The 23,681-nt window shown below is 34.3% G+C and overlaps 1 protein-coding gene across 6 annotated transcripts in view; it reads left to right on the forward strand.

Moving 5' to 3' along the window:
• The window catches only part of LOC127834078 (uncharacterized), a 70,230-nt gene that overhangs the window by 36,399 nt on the left and 10,150 nt on the right, over positions 1-23,681 (forward strand). For 5 of the 6 annotated variants that reach the window (XR_008027786.1, XM_052359657.1, XM_052359655.1 and 2 more), the window contains 5 exons: positions 151-184; positions 1,247-2,975; positions 3,318-3,656; positions 7,861-7,997; positions 16,151-16,181. Coding sequence is in view for 4 of the 6 variants with exons in the window: in XM_052359657.1 (XP_052215617.1) it covers positions 151-184; positions 1,247-2,975; positions 3,318-3,656; positions 7,861-7,997; positions 16,151-16,181 (2,270 nt within the window). In the remaining 2 variants the exon portion in view is untranslated. The remainder of the gene's footprint in view (positions 1-150; positions 185-1,246; positions 2,976-3,317; positions 3,657-7,860; positions 7,998-16,150; positions 16,182-23,681) is intronic. The other variant, XR_008027787.1, reaches the window with a different exon arrangement.

Raw genomic sequence — 23,681 nt, forward strand, 5'->3', positions numbered from 1 at the left:
TTATCTCTGTCTTGGTCAATTTTGAATAATGAGATTTAATTGGACATTTATCCGAATCTCTGCTTTGCATAATTCTTTATTTCATTTTTGGACAGCTTACTCGATGTGTATTATTTTTTGTTTGAAAACTTACTCTTGATTGCATTTCAGCATTGTCAAGGAGAATCCAGACTTCTCTAGAGCTGTAAGTTTTAAGTTGAGTTATCTTAGGTGCTTTAATCCCTGTAAGAAAGGCCAAATAAAAAGGAGAAATACTTTATAAAAAACAAATCAGGTAAACAAGTCAGTGAATCGATATATTTGCCAGTAGCTATTTGCTGATAGTGGGTTATTTTTGTTAAAAAATCCTTTTTACTCATTTATGCAGATGAGTTATTCTCAAAATACAAAACTAATATTACAATTGCGGGTCTAACATAATTTTCTGACATAAACCAGTGTTGTTTTTTTCATTCAAAAGGAAAAAAGTATATATTTTTCCCAAATTGGAGCTAAAAATTCCCAATAAAAGGTTTCAAAAAAAAAATAAAAAAAATAAAACTCAATATTTTGTTCATCTCCCATGCACATAAGGTCAACCTAAGTAAATAAAATACCGGACACAACTTGTTTCCTCAATTTTGAGGCATTTGTTAGCAAAACAACAACAACACTAATTTCCCAAGTTTAGTCAAAACGCCGCGAATTTTCCCAATCCAAAGGGACCTGGCCTCATTCCCAAAATGGTGAGAAAAAAACACTGTAAGCATAAATGAACTTTTGAACCAAAAAAATGACTCAGTAGTATTGTGGTTACTAGCGTACCTTTAAATACTTAAAGGCATCTTAGAAATGGTTAATGCAAATTTTGAGTTTAAAGTACCAATATCAGATATAGCTATTAACAAAGTTTGTACTAACTGTAACTTTGTCATTCATTATGCAATTTTGAAGTTACTTGCCTATAGTGCCTACCATAAGGAAAAGGCATACACCTGTTCTCCCTACACATGTACCTTAAAGGTCAAGGTGTCACTTAAAGTTTAAATGTCAAAATTGACAAGTAGACAGTCTGTTCTGACTGTAACATGGGCTTAGACATTTTGCCGACAGGGATCGAGTTTGGAGTGTGTTTAATCAAATACTTTTACTTCCTTTTCTATAGAAAACTGACAGGGTGTTTTGTAAAGAGTAATGTTCAATTGCATCTCTGAGTGTTAAAGATATCAACTTGCTTAACTAACTGAATATTTATTCCAATTTTAAGAATGAAGAGAAGGAAAATCTACCGCCACCGCCAATTACAGAAAAAGACAAGGGGAAGTCTGATTGTAGTGAAAATGAAGAAGATGAAGATAGTGACAAATACTTATCATCTAAACAAAAGTTGCCTCATTTTGGCTTAAGAAAAATGATATCCAATGTTGCAATGTATTTGCGTGACCGAGAAATCTTGGCTCGACCCAGTAAACATGATATGACAAAGACTCTCAAAATACAAAGATACATGTATATGAAAGATTTAGAAGAAGCTTATAGTAAAACAAGCACTGACAGAAAACTGCAAACAGCACTGTATCCAAGTTTTTATCAAATGAAAGTTCATAAATGTGATCATGAAGAAGTTGGAACTAATGTTGATCTTACTGAATTGCCTATTAAGGTTATTGACACTGATGAACATGAAGCAGAAACAGATGTTGCCTTACCAGAATATGGTGAGAAAGAAACAGTTTGTGACCAAACACATACTGAAATTGATGTCTATGACACCCATTCAGATAATAGTTTTGAAATGTTTTGTGATTTGTCAACACTGTTTGATGAAGAAAAAGTACCCAATTCTGCACAAACATCTCATGAAACTGATGTTTTTGACACAGAAACAGAAGAGAAAGAAAGAGAAAATATTTCAGAGGTTGAAGATTGTATCATGAATAATTCGTTTGAAAGTGAACATGATAGTAGCCAACTATTAACATATGAAAAACAACCAGATACTGCTCTCGTACATATTGGTGTCAAGATCCGGATGAATGTTGTAAAAGTACTGCCAGCACCTGATGCCAATCCTAATGTTGAAAATCATAGTCCTATTACAAGAAAGAAGCTTACAGTTGAAAATGATCCAGTGAAAATACTGTCCCGAACACAGATGATGATGCCTCGAATATCAGAATGGACTGTCTTCACTGTCATTGGTATAATAGAAAGGTTAGCCCTGGGTCAGCAAGTTCCAGCAAAGGAAAGCATGAAATACGAAATGTTGCGGTTTTGTACTTTCCGTCAATATCCGCCATCTGGGAAGCCCTCAACAATAAGGCTCGCTAAAGCGGGATTTTATTATGCCACAAATCGAGATGAGGTCATCTGCTATTGCTGCGCTAAACGTATCAGCAACTGGAAAGAAAATGATGATCCTTTGCTTGCTCACAAACATGTCACACCAAACTGTGACTTTCTTTTGAAGAATTCTGAAGTCAATATTCCGATAAGCATAACAGACGAGTCTGATGTTATCCAGCGTCTTCTACGCCTGGAATTCGATCCAGTATTTGTCAACCAAGTGTTTAATGAGACGTCTACAGAAGCGCTCGAAAGACTCAATAATTTGTTGACCGACAGCATCGGAACTGATGGAAGAACAAATGATGATCCTAGCAACATTGATGTAACTTCAAACACGTACAGGGCTAACAGAGATAGTCCCGTTGCAAAGGACAGTATCCCAGCAGGTAGTTTTGCAAATTCCTTGCCACCAGTTGGAGCTGAAAACATAAATGAATCTGACAGGCGATATATGTCACTAGTGGGGGAAGATGTCAACAATGCAGCTAAATTATCAACATTTAATAAAATGGAGAATATGACGGGTATAATGGTGTCAAACTTGAATATGACGGGTATAATGGTGTCAAACATGGCCAAAATACCTGATTTTGTCAACACAAAATCTGAACAGCCCACGGATGATTCAAGTACAGATTTGACTAGAGGTAAGGGCTTTGTATTGTCATGGTAAAATAAATTTAATTATTATGTTTATTTTTCTAAAATGTTTATTTAACAAACACTTTTTTGTGTGTGTATATTTTTGTGTTAAGTCATAAAGATATGTTTGTTTCATCAATTGAATACATTTACATAGACCATGAGGGTCAATTTTCAATGTTTCAAATCAAAGGCCTCAGGGAAAACATGTTCACATTATCATTACTCTTAGTTTTCTCCTCATAAAACAAGACTATCCATACATGCACTCATTAAAAATATTTTCCTTTAAATATTAAATTGTAAACAACCAAGTAATCTACGGTGTGTCGCTGCATATTTGCCAGGTTTGAGTACCAGCAGTACAACATCCAGCAACAGCACTCAAAGCACAAGGGCCATATCCCAGTCAAACCTGGCGCCCCAGCTTCCCTCAACAATCACAAGCACCTTGCTCCCAAAATCCAGCCATATTCCTACCACAGTAAACGCGGCCAATGGTGTAACAGTCAACTCTGCAGTGGCAACCACCCTGCCAAAGTACCCAAAGTACTCAACCCGCGCAGCCAGGCATGCTAGCTTCCGTGAATGCCAGCAGATTGCTGTACAGATTGATTTTCTCTGCGATGCTGGATTCTTCTATGCTGGGTCTGGCGATTCTACACGCTGCTTCTTCTGTGGAATTGGTAATTGATTTCTTTTGTAGATGTTTTCACGGCATTTGTACAATAAATAATATCATTAATTGATCATCAGTTTTATTGATAGACATTATAGACATTTTAACTTATTGATAATGGTTGCTGGTCTAGAACAATTTGTTTTGTGAAGTGTTTATGATTTCAAATAGAATTTTAACAAACTTGAGCCATGTCTCAGTCTTTTTGAGAAACAGTTAATTGCTAATATAGGATTAATATCAAGTATAAATATACATGTTGAATAAAAAGACAGTTTTAGTATTCATTATTTTTATTTATTTTTTTACTTAATTCTTTTTTTCATGATATTGTTTTGATGATCGGCATGCTGATCCAGTGCAGATCTGGATGTGAGGTTTGTGAGCGATCTAAAAAATCGCTTCGTGTCAGGATTTGATTTTTTTAATGAGATTGTTTGGCTAAACTCGAAAGCTCACTGCATTGTTTACAGCAGTATTCATGTTTAATAATAGCTATGTATTCTACCTATTTGCCTGTAAGTCAGCATATAGGACCAACTAAATACCCATCTAATGTAGTTGTGTAAATGGATGATTGTACAAATGGTGAGGTCTGTTTCCTGGGTTGAACCAGTAGTTGGTGTGTGTATGTGAAATAAGTCACATATTTATGATATGTTTGCATATTTCCCTCATTTAATTTTATCAGTAAGTAACGCACTGTGAAAATGGAACTTGCATAGCACCTTACTTGAGACCAGTTTGGCCATGTCAAATCAAAAGTGTTTACCAATTATCTACTATGTTAGCGTTACCAATTATCTACTGTGTTAGTGTTACAAATAATCTACTACGTTAGCGTTACCAATGATCTACTACGTTAGCGTTGCCGATGATCTAATACATTAGCGTTACCAATGATCTACTACGTTAGTATTACCGATGATCTACAACGTTAGCGTTACCAATGATTTACTACGTTAGCTTTTCCAATGATCTACTACGTTAGCGTTACCAATGATCTACTACAAAAGCGTTACCAATGATCTACTACAAAAGCATTAGCAATGATCTATTACGTTAGCGTTACAAATGATCTTCTACGATAGCGTTACCAATGATCTACTACGTTAGCATTACCAATGATCAACCATGTTAGCGTAACAGATGATCTACTATGTTAGCGTTACCAATGATCTACTACGTTAGCGTTACCAATGATCTACTACAAAAGCTTTACCAATGATCTACTACAAAAGCGTTAGCAATGATCTATTACGTTAGCGTTACCAATGATCTACTACGATAGCGTTACCAATGATCTACTACGTTAGCGTTACCAATGATCAACCATGTTAGCGTAACAGATGATCTACTATGTTAGCGTTACCAATGATCTATTACGTTAGCATTACCGATGATCTACTACGTTTGCGTTAGCAATTATCTACTACGTTAGCATATCCATTTATCTACTACGTTACCGTTACCAATGATCTACTACGTTTTCTACGTTAGCGTATCCATTTATCTACTACGTTACAGTTACCAATGATCTACTACGTTAGCATTACCAATTATCTACTACGTTAGCGTATCCATTTATCTACTACGTTACCGTTACCAATGATCTACTATGTTAGCGTTACCAATGATCTACTACGTTAGCGTATCCATTTATCTACTAAGTTACCGTTACCAATGATCTACTATGTTAGTTACCAATGATCTACTACATTAGCTTTACCAATTATATACTATGTTAGCATTGCCAATCGCCAAAATCGTTTTTGGCGATTACAATTCCTGGTTCGCGATCATAAATAAGATTTTCATGAAATCTGATATTGAAATAAAGGTACCCTTTGATTTTCAAATGCACTATCTAAATTCCTGTTTTCAGGCCATATAAATCGCAAGAAACATCGACATGATGATCAGGGCTTTTTTTCCTTAGTTTGTGAAGCGGCCCTGGCCCCCTCACTTTGTGAAAAAATGAGTGGCAAACTTTTTAAAATTGTGAAAAAATGAGTCGCAAACTTTTTTAAATTGTGAAAAAGTTAGTTGAGAACTTTTCAAAATTGTGAAAAATTGAGTCGTGAACTATTCAAAATTGTGAAAAATTGAGTCGCGAACTTTTTAAAATTGTGAAAAACTGAGTCGTGAAATTGTTAAAATTGTGAAAAACGGCCAATTTTGTAAAAAATTCACGGCCATGTTAGGTTTGTGAATTGTCCCTATCAACATTTTAAAATGTCCTTCCAGGGCCACTCGCAAAGAAGGAAAAAAAGCCCTGATGATGAATACACAGATAACACCCTTACCGGAAAGACGCGAGCAGAAAAGACGCGAGCGGATAATGAAAACCGCCTTGTTTAGGTCGATAATCCACATCGCTAATCTCTTAATTGGTCAAGCTTTACACTGCAACCAGACTTTTTCGAACATTGGATTACTCGTCGATTTACATTATAACTGAGGCGTGCCGTTTAATAACCTAAATCTTATGATTATACATAATCGAATCTTGATCGGTTCGGAATTGTCATGTAATAAGTTGGGCGGAGTTATGTTTAGATTGACATAGCCACTGTTTCGTTTAACATGTGTTTGTTGCGTGTTTCGATCGGCGATAATTGTGTCTATTTTGTAGAATATGTGTGCGTGAAATTTATGAAAACGATAAATGTTAACAACAATGTTATGTCGTAGGAATTTAATTCCAGTACATGTATTTTTCATCATGTCCATTGATAGAATTGATTTATTCTGTTTTTCTACAGCCACGTGATATTATTTGCTGCAACAAGTTCTTTGTACGCATCTACAGCGCTTACACTATACATATACGCCATGTAAAACCCGTGTTTTAATAAGAGCGCGAAATTGTTGGTGTCGTCTGTCAAGTTCCAGGCGTGGAAAACCTGCTTGTTAAAACAAACCATGTGCTTTAACTAAATATAGACGTGCAACTACTTAAATATAGTATTTTATAATGAACAAATCACATAGGACTTAATGCACACAATGGGAAATTATTTACCTTTTAAAGCTATAGAAAAAATACGTAAATTTATGGCTACTAAATTGCAGTAGATGTATTTTTTAAGAGCCAAAAAGAACAAGACTACGTTGTTTGACAAGTATGTTCATAAAAAAAATGGTGAGAATAAATGCAATGAAGCATTACATTTTAAATTAGTCAAACTTATGAAATATTTTATTTAAATGATAATTTAAACACTGCTCATTGATATGTTTATGATAATAATTATGTTGCTGTTCATTCTATGTTAGTCTCACACACAAAGCTACACAGGTTCACTCATATATACAGCAAAGTAGCTTATGAAGTGGGTCGTCATTGTAATGCTGAATTAGGCTATTTCTTTTTTTCTTAGGGCTTGCCTAGATCTATGTATATTTAAATATTAAAAGTCAAGGGTTCTGTTTTCCATTTAATTAAATTCATTATTTTTCTCATTTCTTTCCCTGATTTTACGTTTCATGTAATTGTTTCATGCCAGCAGATGTGTTCACAACTCATTGAGCGCTGACACGTCTGCAGCAAGGTTTGTTGTAGAAATGTTCCATTCATTGGAGGTGTACATATATGTTCACATTATGATTAACCTGAAGGGGTGTATTATATAAGTGGTACTTGTGTGTCTATTCCCATGTCTGTGTGTTCAACGAGATCTCCTGGGTAGCGCCAGTCAATTGTCTCATTTATGTCCTGTTTGTTGATATTAATGCATCAATCATTAGCCATTTGTCAACAGGAGTATCATAACTCAAAGAATCCTGGTGAATGTTCCATTCCTGAACATGCTTGAGGGCACACTTGCTGTAGCTCTTCAATAATTTACACAAATATGTTGAAAAATCCTAATAATGTTTGACACAATGGTAGATGGTTAGACTACAAATCCGAGGATGGCGGTTAAAATATCTTGCCAGGCTACTTTACGTCTGTGGTGATTGGTCATGAGATCATTTCTATGGCCAAGCCCTCCCTTTCACTGCTGCAAGAAGGGCAGTAGTCAGTTTCTAACATTTGTTTATGTACTGAGTACTGGTAAACCAGCTAACCCAGGAAACGTGTGAGTAGGTTTAATGGTAGAAATGCTATAATTTCATGACTGAAAAATCCAAAGAAAAACATGTGTTTCATGTTTTCTATTGTCCGGTGTAGTTCAGATCAAGACCATGTGATTGCCACATTTCAGGTCTTCGCCACTGGTCGCCGGACGATGATCCGTGGACAGAGCATGCCCGCTTCTCTCTCAAGTGTCTGTTTGTGCTTGAGCAAAAAGGTCAAGAGTTCATCAACATTGTCAAACTGGCTGTCGAGGTTTCAGAGAAGGTACGTTTTTTCTTAACCCTTTCCCGCTCTGAAGCAAATGAAAAATGGCTGTATGCAACCAGCATAAAACCAGAACAGTCTCCGAAAAACTTGCAGGCTGTTCAGGTTTATGCTGTTTGTGGCGTATCTGTATCAAAGGGTTGGAAATGAAGGCTTAAAAACTTGAATCAAGTGAGAAAGGTCTTTCAATTTTAATTTGATTTTCTAAAGGACTTCCAACGCGTAAAATTGCATACATGAGTAGTAAAGTGATTAAAACTAAAAACTGTAAATAAATGTCTTTCTTTTAGTATTGGGGGCAGGGGGGGGGGGGGGGGGGGGCAGTATTGGGGGCTGGTGGCAGTGGTGGGTTTATATTTTTGAATGTCTGTCAATACAATTGATAAAATTGTGAAAAAAGTACAGACCAATCTTGGTATCAGTATCAGAAGGATGTTAAAAACATAATTTGTATACAACAAGACCTGACTGAAATGCCAGAATGCAACCTAAGAATACTTCCTATGACTTCTAAACTAAATGTATCACTGAAGTGTCATCAGTATTTTAGTTAAAAATGACACCTACAACAATTGTTTGAATAATGTTTTAAGTGCACAATGGAAGCAGTTTATTGTTGATATATTATCAGGCACATTATATTGACATTTATTAAGATGTGAACCCTATGCTATTTCCAGTATGCTATTCCTCAAACTTCAAACAGTTCTTTTATGTTGCCAAACAGCATATATTCTGAAACATGGTTTAGTTTCAGTTTAAGGTTGTTTTTATATAACCATTAGATTCACACACTCAATACTGGAATCGAACTTAAGGGTTAAACTGGAGTTTCCAAAACTACTAAACTTCCCTGCATAGTCATTGATCTTTGAGTTTTAAATCATGAAAAGGGAGGCATATTGTTTGCAATTGTTTGTCCATCATTTAATTAAAACTTATTAGTTTATCTATTTTTGTCCCTTACCTGTGAAACTGGAGGGGACTTATGGTTTGCGCTTTGTGAGTCCATGAGTCTGTGAGTCTGTCACACTTTTCTGGATCCTGCAATAACTTTAAAAGTTCTTCATATTTTTTCATGAAACTTGAAACATGGACAGATGGCAGTATGGAGATTATGCATGTCATTTCATTTTGTTCCTACGTCAAGAATTCTGGTTGATATGGCAACAAATAGACTAGAAATATTGCTGAAAATGGTGGAGTTTCACTTCTAGGGGACCATATTGCTTGACAATAGTCTTGTTCATTATGCTTTGTATGCTGGTATATGGATGATTAATTAGATCTCAATAAAGCCTTATATATGTGCCGTGCTCTTTGAAAAAGGGGGTTTAATGCATGTGTGCAAAGTGTCGTCCGAGATTCGCCTGTGTAATCTGCACAGGCTAATCAGGGACGACACTTTCCGCTTTTATGATATTTTCTGTTTAAAGAAAGTCTTTTCTTAGCGAAAATCCAGTTTTCGTGACAAATGTTGTCCCTGATTAGCCTGTGCAGACTGCACAGGATGATCTGGGACGACACTTTACGCACATGCATTAAACCGCCTTTTCACAGACAGCGGCTCATATCTATATTTGTATCTCAATTTGTTTGCAACAAATACACTTTTGCTTTATAATTGTCCCCTACCGGTTTCACCGGAGGGGACTTATGGTTTGCACTCTGTCTGTCATGTCAGTCTGTCTGTCAGTCCGTCACACTTTTCTGTATCCTGCGATAACTTTAAAAGTTCTTCATATTTTTTCATGAAACTTGAAACATGGATAGATGGCAATATGGACATTATGCACGTCCTTTCATTTTGTTTCTACGTCAAAAATTCTGGTTGCTATGGCAACAAATAGTCTAGAAATACTGCTGAAAATGGTGGTTTTCTGGATCCTGCGATAACTTTTAAAGTTCTTAATATTTTTTCATGAAACTTGCAACATGGATAGATGGCAATATGGACATTATGCACGTCATTTCATTTTGTTCCTACGTCAAAAATTGTGGTTGCTATGGCAACCCACAAAAAAAAAAACTGAAAATGGTGGAATTTCTGACAATGGTGGAGCCGGTAGGGGACCATATTGCTTGACAATAGCCTTGTTTTATTTATATGTTGCCATTGTATACAATGTGATTATACTCATCTTTCACTGACAGTTGATTTAGCGATTTTTACAATGAAGTTGCTTTCTTGCTAATCTCAGTTTATATGTAATACATGTGTATACACTGAAGGGACCACACTGTGCTACAAAAAGTTGTATATATGGAATAGGCCCTTTTTGGAAAATATTGAATCTTAATTTCCTGTACAATCATCACAGAAATGGTCTTGAGACTTCTTCAACAATCATTTTTGCAAACGTGTTTGAATTTAAAATGTTTGTATGTGTACTGATTTAATAGAGAATTGTTGATCAAACTGTAGAACATTTTGTAATTTTCAGAATGATGTTTTATCATATTTATTAATGATATGTTGATATTTTGTTCACTATTATTCATTATTGAATGCAAACGCTTTGACAAGAAATTTAATTAAAATAGCATAACAGCTTACCATTCATGTGCATTTGGAAGATAAGTATGTTTATTATGATATTTATTTATTTTTTAAACTTGGATCTGGGACAAATCTTTTGCCAACAAAGCATTGTAAGGTCGCATATAACTGAAATGGAAGATAGAGATTTTATCTGTTGATAGGTGAAATAATTTTAGTTAACATTTCTTCTAAATCATTAGAAAACAACCATTTCAGTTAAATTGTATTTTTCATTATTTAAAGGGACCTTTCCACAGATTTTGGCATTTTTTAGAAGTGATATATAAAACTTGACCACCATAGGTATACTATCTTATTATAGGGACCTTTTCACAGATTTTGGCATGTTTTGAAGTTTGTTATTAAACGCTTTATATTGATACATGTAAACATTGGATCTAAAAAGCTCCAGTAAAAAACAAGAACAAAATTTAAAAAAGAAAAAAAGTAACCCTCAACTGTGCTCAAACCACTGACCCATGAAGTAAAATTCTAATGCTTAGACTATTTGGCCATCTGTGCTGATACAATTAGTGATGTATTTTATACTTTATATAAGCAATCCTGGTTATAGTGTCACAAAATATAATGACAGTAACAGAACTCTCCAAATTATTCAGTCGTTGCATGTTGTAAGGATTTATAGTTTTCAGGATTTTCAGGTTTTTAAATCGTCAAAAGATGCATATAATGGATATTTTAGAGCATTGTAAATAGTCAGTATTACTGTTTCCTCACAAATATCATAACTACAACAAAAATTTGCAAATCTGAAACATTTTTTTTTTTTGGCAATTTATTAGACCAGGACTTGAAAAGGTTCCTTTAAAGGATTGCTTTTATTCCTAATAAAGAGAATACAAGCATTAACTTCACATTATAAATGTGGAGATATTTTATTCCAAAAATGGTACAAATCGGTGCCAAATACATGGCACACAGGAAATTTCTAAAACAAAATCAACTTTAAACTTGAAACAGCATTTAAAGCAAATAGTAACAAGATCATCCCTGTTGTTCACTTAGAGAAGCAGGTTGAAAATATGTTGTTGTTTTCTCTGCTTTTTATTGATCTAGCCAGTAAATGATGTTAAAAGGATGGCCTTAGAGTCACGCAAAACTAACATTTATTTTGACTAATGTGGTGATTAGTGAATAAATAGTTGCATGCTTCAGTATTTAAGTATTTGATTAAGTAAACTTCTTATTATATATTCATATTTCTGGATTGCCAATATGTTATTTGATGGTGTTGTGTCTTAGAAACTTATTTAAATTATGATCTGAAACTTCACAATTTTAGCTCACCTGAGCACAATGTGCTCATGGTGAGCTTTTGTGATTGTCATTTGTCCATCGTGTATTGTGTCAACATTTGCCTTGTTAACGCTCTAGAGGCCACAATTTTTGTCAGATCTTCACGAAATTTGGTCAGAAGATTTATCCAAAGATTTGTCCCAATGATATGGTTTTGATTGGTTGGAAAATATGGCCACAAGGGGCAGAGCATTTATCTTTATGTGGCTATAGTAAAAACTTTTTAACACTGGAAAATTCACATTTATTGTCCAACCGTCATGAAACTTGGTCAGAACTTTTGTTCTTTAATGATATCTTAGATGAGTTCAAAAATGGTTCTGGTCTGTAGAAAAACATGGCCGCCAGGGGGGTGGGGTATATCTTTCCTAAAATAGCTATAGTAAAACCTTGTTAACACTCTAGAGGCCACATTAATTGTCCGATCATCATGAAACTTGGTCAGAAGATATGTCCCAATGATATCTTGAACTACTTTGAAAATGATTCCGGTTGATTGAAAAACATGACTGCAATTGGGCGGGGCATTTTTAACCAGGATTTTTAACCAGGTTTTCCGAAGGAAAAAACTGGTTATTGGATTGGCGAATGCGGGCGGGCTGGCTGTTGGCTGGCGGGCGGGCGGAACAAGCTTGTCCGGGCCATAACTATGTTGTTCATTGTCAGATTTTAAAATCATTTGCCACATTTGTTCACCATCATTAGACGGTGTGTTCAAAGGTAAAAAATGGCCATAAATGAGCTTGTCCTGGCCATAACTATGTCATTCATTGTGAGATTTTAAAATCATTTGGCACATTTGTTCACCATCATGGGACGGTGTGTCGCACGAAAGAATCACGTCAATATCTCCAATGTCAAGGTCGCCACGACTAAAAATAGATTTTTTTTTAAAACAAACTTACAAAGGGGGTTAATTTTGTTTGTTCGTTTCAAAAGTTCAGTTTGAGTTTTCTCCCTTTATCAGATTTTTTTTTCACAATGAAAACCTGGTTTTGTGACAATTTTGTCCCTTGTTCCTTATATGACTTTATATTACTATAGTAAACTCTTGTTTACACTCAGGAGGCCACATTTATTGTCTGATATTAATGAAACTGGGTCTGAAAATTTGTCATAATAATTTATCCCATTTTCAACGCGACATGGACGGTATAACACCTTATGGAATATACTAGCTTGTATTCAACGCTGTGGGATATACATGTCACGTACATGGACTACTTTTTACTTTACCACTGAATGATTTTTTATAATTAATAAAGTCGAGAAAACTTGAGCTACAAAATTATACGACCTTCAACCTTTAAATCTAGTCATATGACATAATTTTTCGCCATCCGTATAATGAATCAGCTGATTGATGGCGTCATAAAATGACACTTATTGCGTCATTTTCAAAAACAAAATTGACGATTTATTATAAACGCGACTTATTTCACATGTACATGTACTGTATATCGACATACGGTATTTGAATTGTCAATTAATCACATTTTCCTTATTTCGTGTAATGTGCATTGTTTATAAGCCATGCATATACTTTTGACATTTAATAATGTACAACAAGCCAAACAAATATCGCACAATTCATAAATAATCTGCAATATTTGCTATCCGATTTAATTCACGTTAAGCATAGAGCTGTGTGAAGTATAAGATGGTAAAAATAGCACCACACTGGAATTCGGAACGTCCCATTTTGTACACAAGTATTATCCACTGATTTATCTGTTGTGTAATGGAATGTTTTCCATTCTTTGTGTATTTATATATTATATTATTTTCTTGTACACAATAAGGGCATTTATCATAGACAAATAACATTGTGCAAGTTTTACATAATTATGTTTGTATGCAGAAATCTGCAAATGCATCCGAGTTTACCAACGGCTATTATTTGATAAACTGCTCCGGTTCATTTTAACAGCAGTAATGTTCATGGAGTACATGACGTAGCGTGTGACGAATAAGAAAGTTTAACGAGTTCATAAATTCATTTGAAAATAGTGATAGGATGGCATAAGGTCCTTTATTTAACTATGCTAAAATAATTATTAAAAACCCTAGATGCAAAATCGCCAATTATTGAGTTAATGGATTATTAGATGGATTTTAAAGGATAATTAAAGGTAAGATACTAGAGCTGCAACGCTTTGATCCGATGCATCGAAAATCGGTTTTAAATGCATCGATTCGATTATGATACCAACCCTACCAAATTCGATTCGATTCTTTAACATATAAACATAGATATGTAAAGCGCGCTGTACTCTGACTTTTTGATACGGGAAGGTATAGGTTTTATCTTTACCTGTAATTACGACGCGCGCAATTGGTTACTTATTACTTTAGTCATCCAATCAAGTGCGTTACGGTCTACTTTTGGAATAAGCGGGTTTCGGGCTGGTAGCCCACCTGATAAAGCTACGTATAAACTGTGCTTCATGGACGTGTCATACCCTAAGTCCGACTCAACCACTAATCTAATTCAACATGTCAAACGCAAACATAACGTTGATTAAGCAGAAGGTAGCACCAGTGCAACTACTCAAGTCGCCAGCCTTATTATTATGTATTTATTTATTATATTATTGTGTAGTCAACAAAATCTTCTAGTCAGAAGTTTATTGATATTAATATTGAATTCCTAATTTGCTATTCTCTTTTATGTGTTTTTATTACAATATTGACATAGTTTGTCAGAAAATTTGGCAGTTTCTTGCTAAATATTTCTTACAAATGTTAATTTAACCCACTTTAAACAGTTTTTAAAACACTGTTCAACCAACCAAACTATATCTAACAAACACACAAATGCCCAAGATATCTAGTTATGCAACACATTTGAACAGAAATGTTTATTTTGAAGCAGAAAAGTGAATAAATGATAAAGCTAGTTTGAAATATGAATCGAATCGAAACAATCGGTATCCGACTGTCTGAAATCGAAATCGATTCGAATCGGGCTGTTGGTGAATCGTTGCAGCTCTATGAGATACTAGTTCGAACGTGTTTTGGTTTTTGTTTGTACTTTTGTCGTTCCCTGTTCTCGGGGAAAAGATTTTAACATGGGGCCATTGATGCATTGGATCACACACGGCATACCCATAACATTATATAAAAAAAACACGTTCTGCGCGTCCTTAAATTCGTCGTCCGAAGTCGGAAAACATATTGCCCTGCATTTTAGGTCAAATTAAGTGTCAGTCGCTGCAATTGTCTGTTTACTCGTCGATAGTGTACATGTATGTAGAATCTATGTTGACATCAACATCCATTTGTCAGGAGCAATCGCCGCCATATTGGATTTTGATCATTTTCTTTCGAAAATAAAATGAATTATATTCAAGTAAGATCTTCTTTTTCGCAGTCGTAATGTGTATCAATTGGCATGCTGCGTAAAATTGAATCGAGGCATATTGTGATATTTTTACTAGTTTTACAGTTTGTGTGTGATTTTTTTTAAGACTATTTTGCGTACTAGAACAAATATATTTATATCACTATGCATGGTTACATTCGTTAGATTTTAAGCAATTTTTAAGAATTAATTAAAATAATTGTTAGGCTAAGGTTATTAGATCTAGTTATGTTAAATGTCACGTTGAAAAAAAATCAAATGGGATAAATAGAATGCTAGGATTAGCATTGAATACAGAGACGTTTATGTTGCTCGGCTCGAACACCGAAAGGGCTCGCCAAGGCTTGCGCTCCCGGCGTTCTAAGCCTCGCAACATAAACTTCTCTGTATTCAACGCTAACCTAGTATTCTCTATATCTTGGATGACTTAGAAAATGGTTCTGTATGGTTGAAAAACCTGGCCCCCAGGGGCAATAGTAAAACCAAGTTAACACTCTAAATGTCACATGTATTCTCCAATCTTCATAACACCTGGTCAGAACATTTGATTTAATGATATCTAGTATCATTTCAAAAATAGTTTGGGTCTGTTGAAAAACATGGCCGCCAGCGGGCGGGGGATGTATCCTAATTTGGCTATTATAGTAAAACCCTGTAAGCACTCTAAAAGTTACATTTAAAGTTTGCTTTTCGTGAAAGTTGGTCTGAAAGTATGATCTAATGATATATTGGGGCTGCACAGAACAGGTCAGTTCCCTGTGTATCTCAGGTGTGTGACTTTGAGCCTTTCAGGTCCTCTTTTGTTTATTTTGACTCCAAGACACTCACATTTTATACCTGTTGGAGCCCTATTGTGTGATAATTATGAATCTTTTCCGTTTTAGATTCGAAAAGTCAGATGCCGTATCATATGATTTCTATTTTTTCCAGGCTTCTAAAAATGCTGTTGTAGCAAATACAGGTCTGTACCAACAGTTTCAGCTAAAACACAGTATTGGTGCTGATAAAGGAATTTTCATGTTAATGCATGAAATAGATCAATTAAACAAGATATGAACCAATTTTAAAGATTGGTAAGCTTGGCATATACTTCTCTTACTTTCCAGAAAATTTCAAGAGGTTTGTGTAACCATTTGTTGAGATATTCCCGGAAACAAGCTCTAAAAATGGACATTTTTTAGCGTTATGTAGTCTCCTTCAAAAAAAGCTTGAATATAAAAAAGAGAATTCTCTAAATATCATACTGAAATTATGCATTATTGGTCTGGTTTTATGCGGAATTCTATCCTGCAAATAATGCTTCTTGAATCAAAGAAAATGGTAAAATATTATGGATTTTATAAGCAAAATACTGTCAGTAGTTTCCAGTTCTAAATTTTGTAGTGTCTGTAACCTTTACAAGTTTATATGGCAATAATTTTGTGCTGTATTGTACCATTAAAAGACAGCAACTCAATAAAAAAAAAGTTACAGACACTTCACAAACAGGTATTAATATGAAAGATAAAGTATTGTTCTACTTGTCATTAGAACATTGTTTTTCTCAATAGAAAATTCCATCTTATGTGATGTAGTACTGAATCTTACTAGGGGACACCCTAGGGTATAATGAGCTTCATTGAAATGTTCTTTCAAACAGTTCAATTTTTTAAGTGATTGAGACTACTTTCAGCACCAATACCGTGTTTTAGCCGTTTGGCCTTATCCAAGTTTTATATTTTGCCTGGGCTTGTTTGTATCACAAAGGGGAGTTGTTCACAAATTAATTAAATTACAATATTTTGTTTATGCACATAAAAAATCCAAGAAAAGCAGAAATGTTTGAATCTTGATAGAAGCAACCTTTTTATTTTGGGAAAATGAGGTTTAATGCATGTGCATAAAGTGTTGTTCCAGATAAGCCTGTGCAGTTTGAACAGGGTAATCATGGACGACACTTTCTGCTTCTATAGTAGTTTTCAATTTTTAAAAGTCTCTTCATAGAGAAATACCAGTTTAAGCGGAAAGTGACGTCCCTGATTTTCTTGTGCAGACTGCACAGGCTTATCTGTGATGAAGCTTTATGCACATGCATGGATTATCTGGGAGCACAGCTCAAATATAAAAGTAGATTTTCCAGTTTCCTTTAGCACCAACAATGCTTTCTAGAACTCTTTAATACTTGCAATTTGTCTTGTTTGCTAATGTCAACCTCACTTTAACCTTGACCTAATTTCGGTGTTAGGTAATGGGAAATTATGTTTTTCTAGTCTTCTACGTTTTTCTAGCAACAAGAAACAACACTGTTTGCTATAATACATGGGAACTTATAAAGCATTTGCTTTTGACAATGGCATAGCCATCCATATCTTTTAACCTCCTTGACTTGGATATTTTACTCTGTTGCTGCTAATTATGTGTCCCAATCTGCCTATTGCTCCTGACCTTTTTTACTTTGACCGTCATAGGACCTTTAATAGTTCAAAGGTGCTTACTAGCTCCAAGTTAAAGACACCAATGCAGGCATGTGGGCAATTGCAGAATCTGTATGTTCTTGTACTTGGCCATTAAGGTCATCTAAATTGTAGTTAGGTTAAAACATTGCATGGCAAAGTCTGTGAACAACTCCCTTGAACTTCTTACCTAGTTGACTCACATATTATTGTGTACTGTATACAGGGTTCATACAGACCTGGACAAATCCAGAAAAAAGGGGCTTATTTTTTTATCAAATTGCAGAATCTGTCTCAATTGGAAGATATAGAAAAATCATGTCCATGTAAATTTCATTTTTTTTATCAAACAATTTAATAAGTAAAACTTGGTTTAAAAGCATTGTTGTAGTTTTTCTTGAATATCCATCCTTTAGTATGTGATATTGATGTACTATTTTGGTTGAATTTCTTTGGGATGGAAAATGCAAGTAAAGCATTCCTTTATTGTGTTTTTCAGAAGTTTGTTTGAACCCTGAAGATAGCTATGTTTGTAAAAATTAACTGTAAAATTCCTTGTAGAAAGCTGTTAGAGTGCTAAAAGCCTTTGACCTGTTTTTTTTATACAGAAAAGGTCAACTTTGCTGTGGTTTTGATCTAACAAACCAAACTAAAGAATCTACATTTGGACTTATTATCAAATTATTTTTGTCTCTGCCAATATATCCATTTAAGTACTTATAGCTTACACAGTCCCAGTATTCAATACTGTTTTTCTATAAATAATTTTGTTAAAAAAAGTTATGGTGAGAACTAATCTTACACTCATATATGATAACACACCATGTAATTGGATAATACCTTACCAATATTACAAGAGTACAAACCATGTGCACTATTGACTTGCTTTTGCTAATGTTCTGCTCAAATTGCTTTAATAAAGGCAAAAAGCTAATGTTCTGCTCAAATTGATAGATAAAGAAAAAATATTGTCTGAAATACAGGAGTAAGTATTTATTTTATTTAATTGCTATTATTGCAAATTTGCTAAATGATTATCTTGTATTATATTTCCAAATACATGTTGTACCTGTGTACTGTGATCTGTATTTCCAAATACATATTGTTATATTGTATGCTTATCCTTTCGTAAAGTAACTTAACAAACTAGTGAAACATTAAGGAAGTTCATGGTTTTGGTTAGATTGCGCAGTGATCAGGAGCTATGCTGTCTGCTAAAATTGCATGCAAGGTTTCGTAGTCTAATTAAGGGGACAACATAGCTACTGACCACATTGCAAGGATGCACAGGCTTGTCTTGCTATGCTAGCTGCATATGGCATGATGACCTATTTTGAAACAATCAACTTATTTATAAATATATATGTATTATGATGACATCATATAAGCACCCTGTAATTTTACTTATCATTGGAGAAATTCACTTGTCAGAATTTACTTATCTGCATCATTTAGGCATTTAGAAATTAAATGCATCTTTTGACATGGGATTTACTTGTGAGAAATTATCTGCATCATTGGACAATGGATTTGCTTATCAGAAATTGATTTATATTAGATAGGTAATAATCACTGTCATACAAGAGATTGTGTTTGTATACAAAATCACCCATTGTTGACAATGTGCAGCCTTCCATTTGTGTAAAAAACGTTAGGGATGTATTTGATTTCCAAATTAATAAGAATTGACAATGAATGAGGGAATGGCGGGCAGGTGGAGTCAACGGCTAGTTAGGCCACGACTTTTATATTTCTTGGTTTACAAAACCGCCGACCCTAATTTTTGGAAAATGGGGAAAAAAAAATCGGAAAATCGTCTTTTTTTTAAAATATTTTATTCCCGACCGCACTGCAAAACGAGCGAAACGAGAAAAAAAAACGATCCGGTTTGAGTACGGTTGCGAATAAAATCAAGTAAGTACAATCAACGATTGGTTCACATATATTGCAGAGATCGGGATATTTTTCAATGTGACACATTATGTACCAGTCCTTTTATGGGCACTTTTCAAAATTTATTTCGGGTAAAAATTACAGACAATAAGAAAATCAGCGTCAGTAAAATGTCGACCCCATCAAAATTTATTTCCGAGTCTGTGACGCAACTTACTATATTGTTTAACATGTTCATTATATTAAACAAACCCGATATTATAGTAGATAAAAAAGTATTTGATAATTAGTATAAATAATCCAATAAAACACTGCCATTATTTACGATATATGTGTTTAGGAATTTTGTAAACACGTCCGCAATAGTTTATAGGAACTGTACAGAAAGTTTGGAAATCGGAACAAATCGGTATATCTCAGAAAATCATTGATAAATGTATTTGTCGTTTCAATGCTTAGGGCCGAGTAATTTCGGCAAATCGGAACTCGACTTGCGTAAAACACTAGCTCAATTAACCGTTAAACTCCGCCTCCGTTCTCTGCAAAAGATTCGAAGGCGGAGCTATGCACGTGCTTTTATTAAATTGGAGGATTGCAATTGAGAAACAAACACACGATTGGTTCGGCATGTTGATTGCTAGACAAAGGAAGCCAATTTTTTCGGCGCGAAATTTGTCGCTTTATTGCTTCCGACAGAAAGCGGCTTTCCTTTGGTGACGTCAAACTGTCAATTCACACAGACTGCACATTTTCGGAAGACTTTAACTGACTCCTTGTTTACAATTCCAGTAAAAAAAACACTTGCTAACATTAAACTTTGGATTAAATTATCAAAATAAAGCAAAAGCGAAGTTGACAAATATGATTAAATTAATTCGCGTCAGTTCAAATAAGACGTTTTGCGTTGTAAATCAACGAGTTTTCATGACAACAACAACTTTGACAAACATTACCGCAACGACGCATGGATCGATCTACCTCGATTTTTTTTCATGTACGATCTCGTAAGTCGAGTAAGAGCAAACACATACCGGGTAATTTGTGTATGAGTAGTTTATCTTACATAAGATTTATGCAACGGGCATCGCATTGCGTAATGGTGCGCATCGAATTATGGAAATGAAGCGCAGTTTTTCGTTTTAATGGGAGAAGAACGCATGTCATGTAATGGAGTGTTTAAAATTGCCTGATGTTACAAAAGGTGCTTTTAGGACTCATTTCATTTGAAGATATAGATGTGTTTCATTGCATAATTTGATGTTTTGTCTCTGTGTTAAGGTTATAAAAGATATGTTGTCTTTGTTCTGATGTTATTAGTATTAACTTTTTTTCCAATGTTTTTTTTTTTTTTTTTTTTTTCGACCGCCCGATGGACCATTTTCAAAATAATTTTTGTAAACCAATAAAAAAAAAAGTCGTGGCCTTAACTTTAGTCTTTTGTTGAAACTTTATATACAGCGAGCTTGCAATAAGATGCCATGGTTGAGGTCACTGCTGGTAAAAAATGGTATTGCTCAATAACTTGAATTTGGATTATGAATTGTCCACAGAAATTTTGTGTAGCATAGCTAAGAATGCATTTGTTGCAAGTCGTTTAAAGGTGACCATTACTAAATAAAGAAAAACTGCATAAAGGTGGTGTCTGGTCAATAGCCTTAGTTTGCATTGATCAATCTTGATAAAACATCTGAATTGTATTTTGGGTATGTTGGGTAAAGTTAAAGGTGATTGTCCCTAAAAATAGACAAATGGTGTATGACATGTAACTTAAGTTTGGATGGAGGTATTGCACTAAAATGTTTTGTTTGTTATGTTATGTTTTTAGCTTACATGCAAACCGTCAAAGCATGTAATTGCACAATTACATAAACAAGATTAATAACTTTTAACTTTCAATACCTAATTTCTATTTGTGCCTTGTTCCTTGTAATGTACTTGCACATAGAAACATTAGAAGTTTTAGTTGACCAACATAATTATAAAAATTGATCTTTGCATTTGACCACCTCAACAGTTTATTACATTTTTTAAAGATATAAATACTAAATGAATTCTGCATAATATGTAAGCTTCAAGTATCAATGCCTCTGCCAAAGTGTCATTGATTAAACTGCTCTTCAGGAAGATCTTTTCATTAGATTATTCCGACTGGTAATATGTCCAAAACATATTGTTCATGTGGCTGTTATATTTATGGTACATTGAACTGACAAAATGGTATTTGGTGGAGCAGGAAACACTTGTAAAGGTTGTAAAATCATTGCACAGTGCTAAATAAATTAAAAGTTGTGTAAGCCTTCCACAAAAAAACCAACATTCACCCCCTTTGTTATATCTATATTATAACTTCTCTGATATATTGTGTTCTGCACTCTGGAATTAAGCCCTTACTCCCTGTTCCCTTTCTTTCCTCTTTCATTGGAAATAACTTTTTGTATATTTGAAAAATGTTTTTAATTTGAGTAGATTGAACTAGTTGAGGAAACCTAAATAATTATTTCTGTAATTGTGTAATCATGTCCTATGATGTAATCAGAACTCAGAAAAAGAAAACAGTTTTAGAAATTACATGTTTAAGTGTGCATATAATCTGATAATTATAAGCTTGTTTTGTATTTGTATTGTAATTTGTTTCCTGTTCCATATTTACTTCCAGTTGCATGTTTTACTGTTACAATGTATGTAAATGGGTTAAGGGAATATAATTGTTGTGAAGATGTTGTTAAAATCTAAATATGTACAGGGTTTTTTGTTCAAAATCGTGGCCGGTATCCCGTATGTATAATTATATATTTTTCCCAAATGGGACCTAAAAATTCCCAATTGAAGTTTTTTTTTTTTTATTTTTTTTTCAGATCAACCTTTACTTTAACTCCTAATCTCCTATCCAGCCCTACAAACGACACTTTATTGAATTTTATATTCAAAGCACTTTAATTCTCATTTTTGAAACATTTGTTTGCAAAAAACAATAACATGCACTTATTTCCCAATTTCGGTCAAAACATCGCCATGTTTTCCTAATCCAAAGGGACCCTGCCCCATGCCCAAAATGGTGGGGGGAAAAACACTGATGTAACTTAGATACAAATAAAGAAATTGCACACTGACTGTACAATACATAATTAATGTTAAGTTTAACGTGCAGTTTTTTTTTAAATAACATCAAATGATTTAAATATTATTAAACTTTCTGAAAGGGGTCACTTTAATTGAAACTAGCTTGCCATTCAATGAAATAGTCAGCTACTTGTTGTCTTTTTGTGTTAAAACTTGTTTACATGTGTTTTTAGTACTGGAAGATAAATTCTGTACAAGACGTTTCCCTATTGTTTTTTGCTAAATATAAATGTGCATGAGCTTTTCATTCTGCTGATGTCATTCTTGTATCAGATAACATTAGAGGTGACAGTCAAGGTCAATAACATTCCATAAATTTATCATGCACAGCATGTTTTACTTTAATTGTATTTAGCAATTGTAACTGCGAACATGGCAAAGCTTTTAAGAGCTTACATGTTTATTTGTTTTACTTGGAAATTTTTTTAAACAAAAGTATGCCACAATTTTTTTTATGCCCCCAAAGGAGGGCATATAGTGATCGGTCTGTCTGTCTGTCTGTCTGTTCGTCTGACCGTCACACTTTGCATTTAGGTTTCGAAAAATGCTCATAACTTCTGTCACTTCAGATAGCAACTTGATATTTGGTATGCATGTGTATCTCATGGAGCTGCACATTTTGAGTGGTGAAAGGTCAAAGTCATCCTTCAAGGTCAAAAGTCAAAAACACAAATCCAAGGGAAGTAATAAGCTTTAAAGAAAGATAATTATCTGTACCTGCCAAGTGAATTTTTTTTTTAATAAATCAAAGCGGCACAGTATGGGGCATTGTGTTATCAACAAACACATCTCTTGTTGTAAAGGCATTTGCATGTTGAGATACTATTCTCTTTAAAAATGAATTATCATGTTCACCATTTGGCTCAAGCAATCTTCATATAATAAAAAATATTTGATATTCCTAATGCAATTAAACTTGAATGTCTGTTAGAGCAATGATTCTGCCCCTCTTAAATGAAGTGGGTGTTAACATGTATAAACTCGCATGTTTCCAGCAGTTGGTCTGTCAGACTCAG

Source organism: Dreissena polymorpha, chromosome 6 (assembly GCF_020536995.1).
Source record: "Dreissena polymorpha isolate Duluth1 chromosome 6, UMN_Dpol_1.0, whole genome shotgun sequence".
NCBI classification, from domain to species: domain Eukaryota; kingdom Metazoa; phylum Mollusca; class Bivalvia; order Myida; family Dreissenidae; genus Dreissena; species Dreissena polymorpha.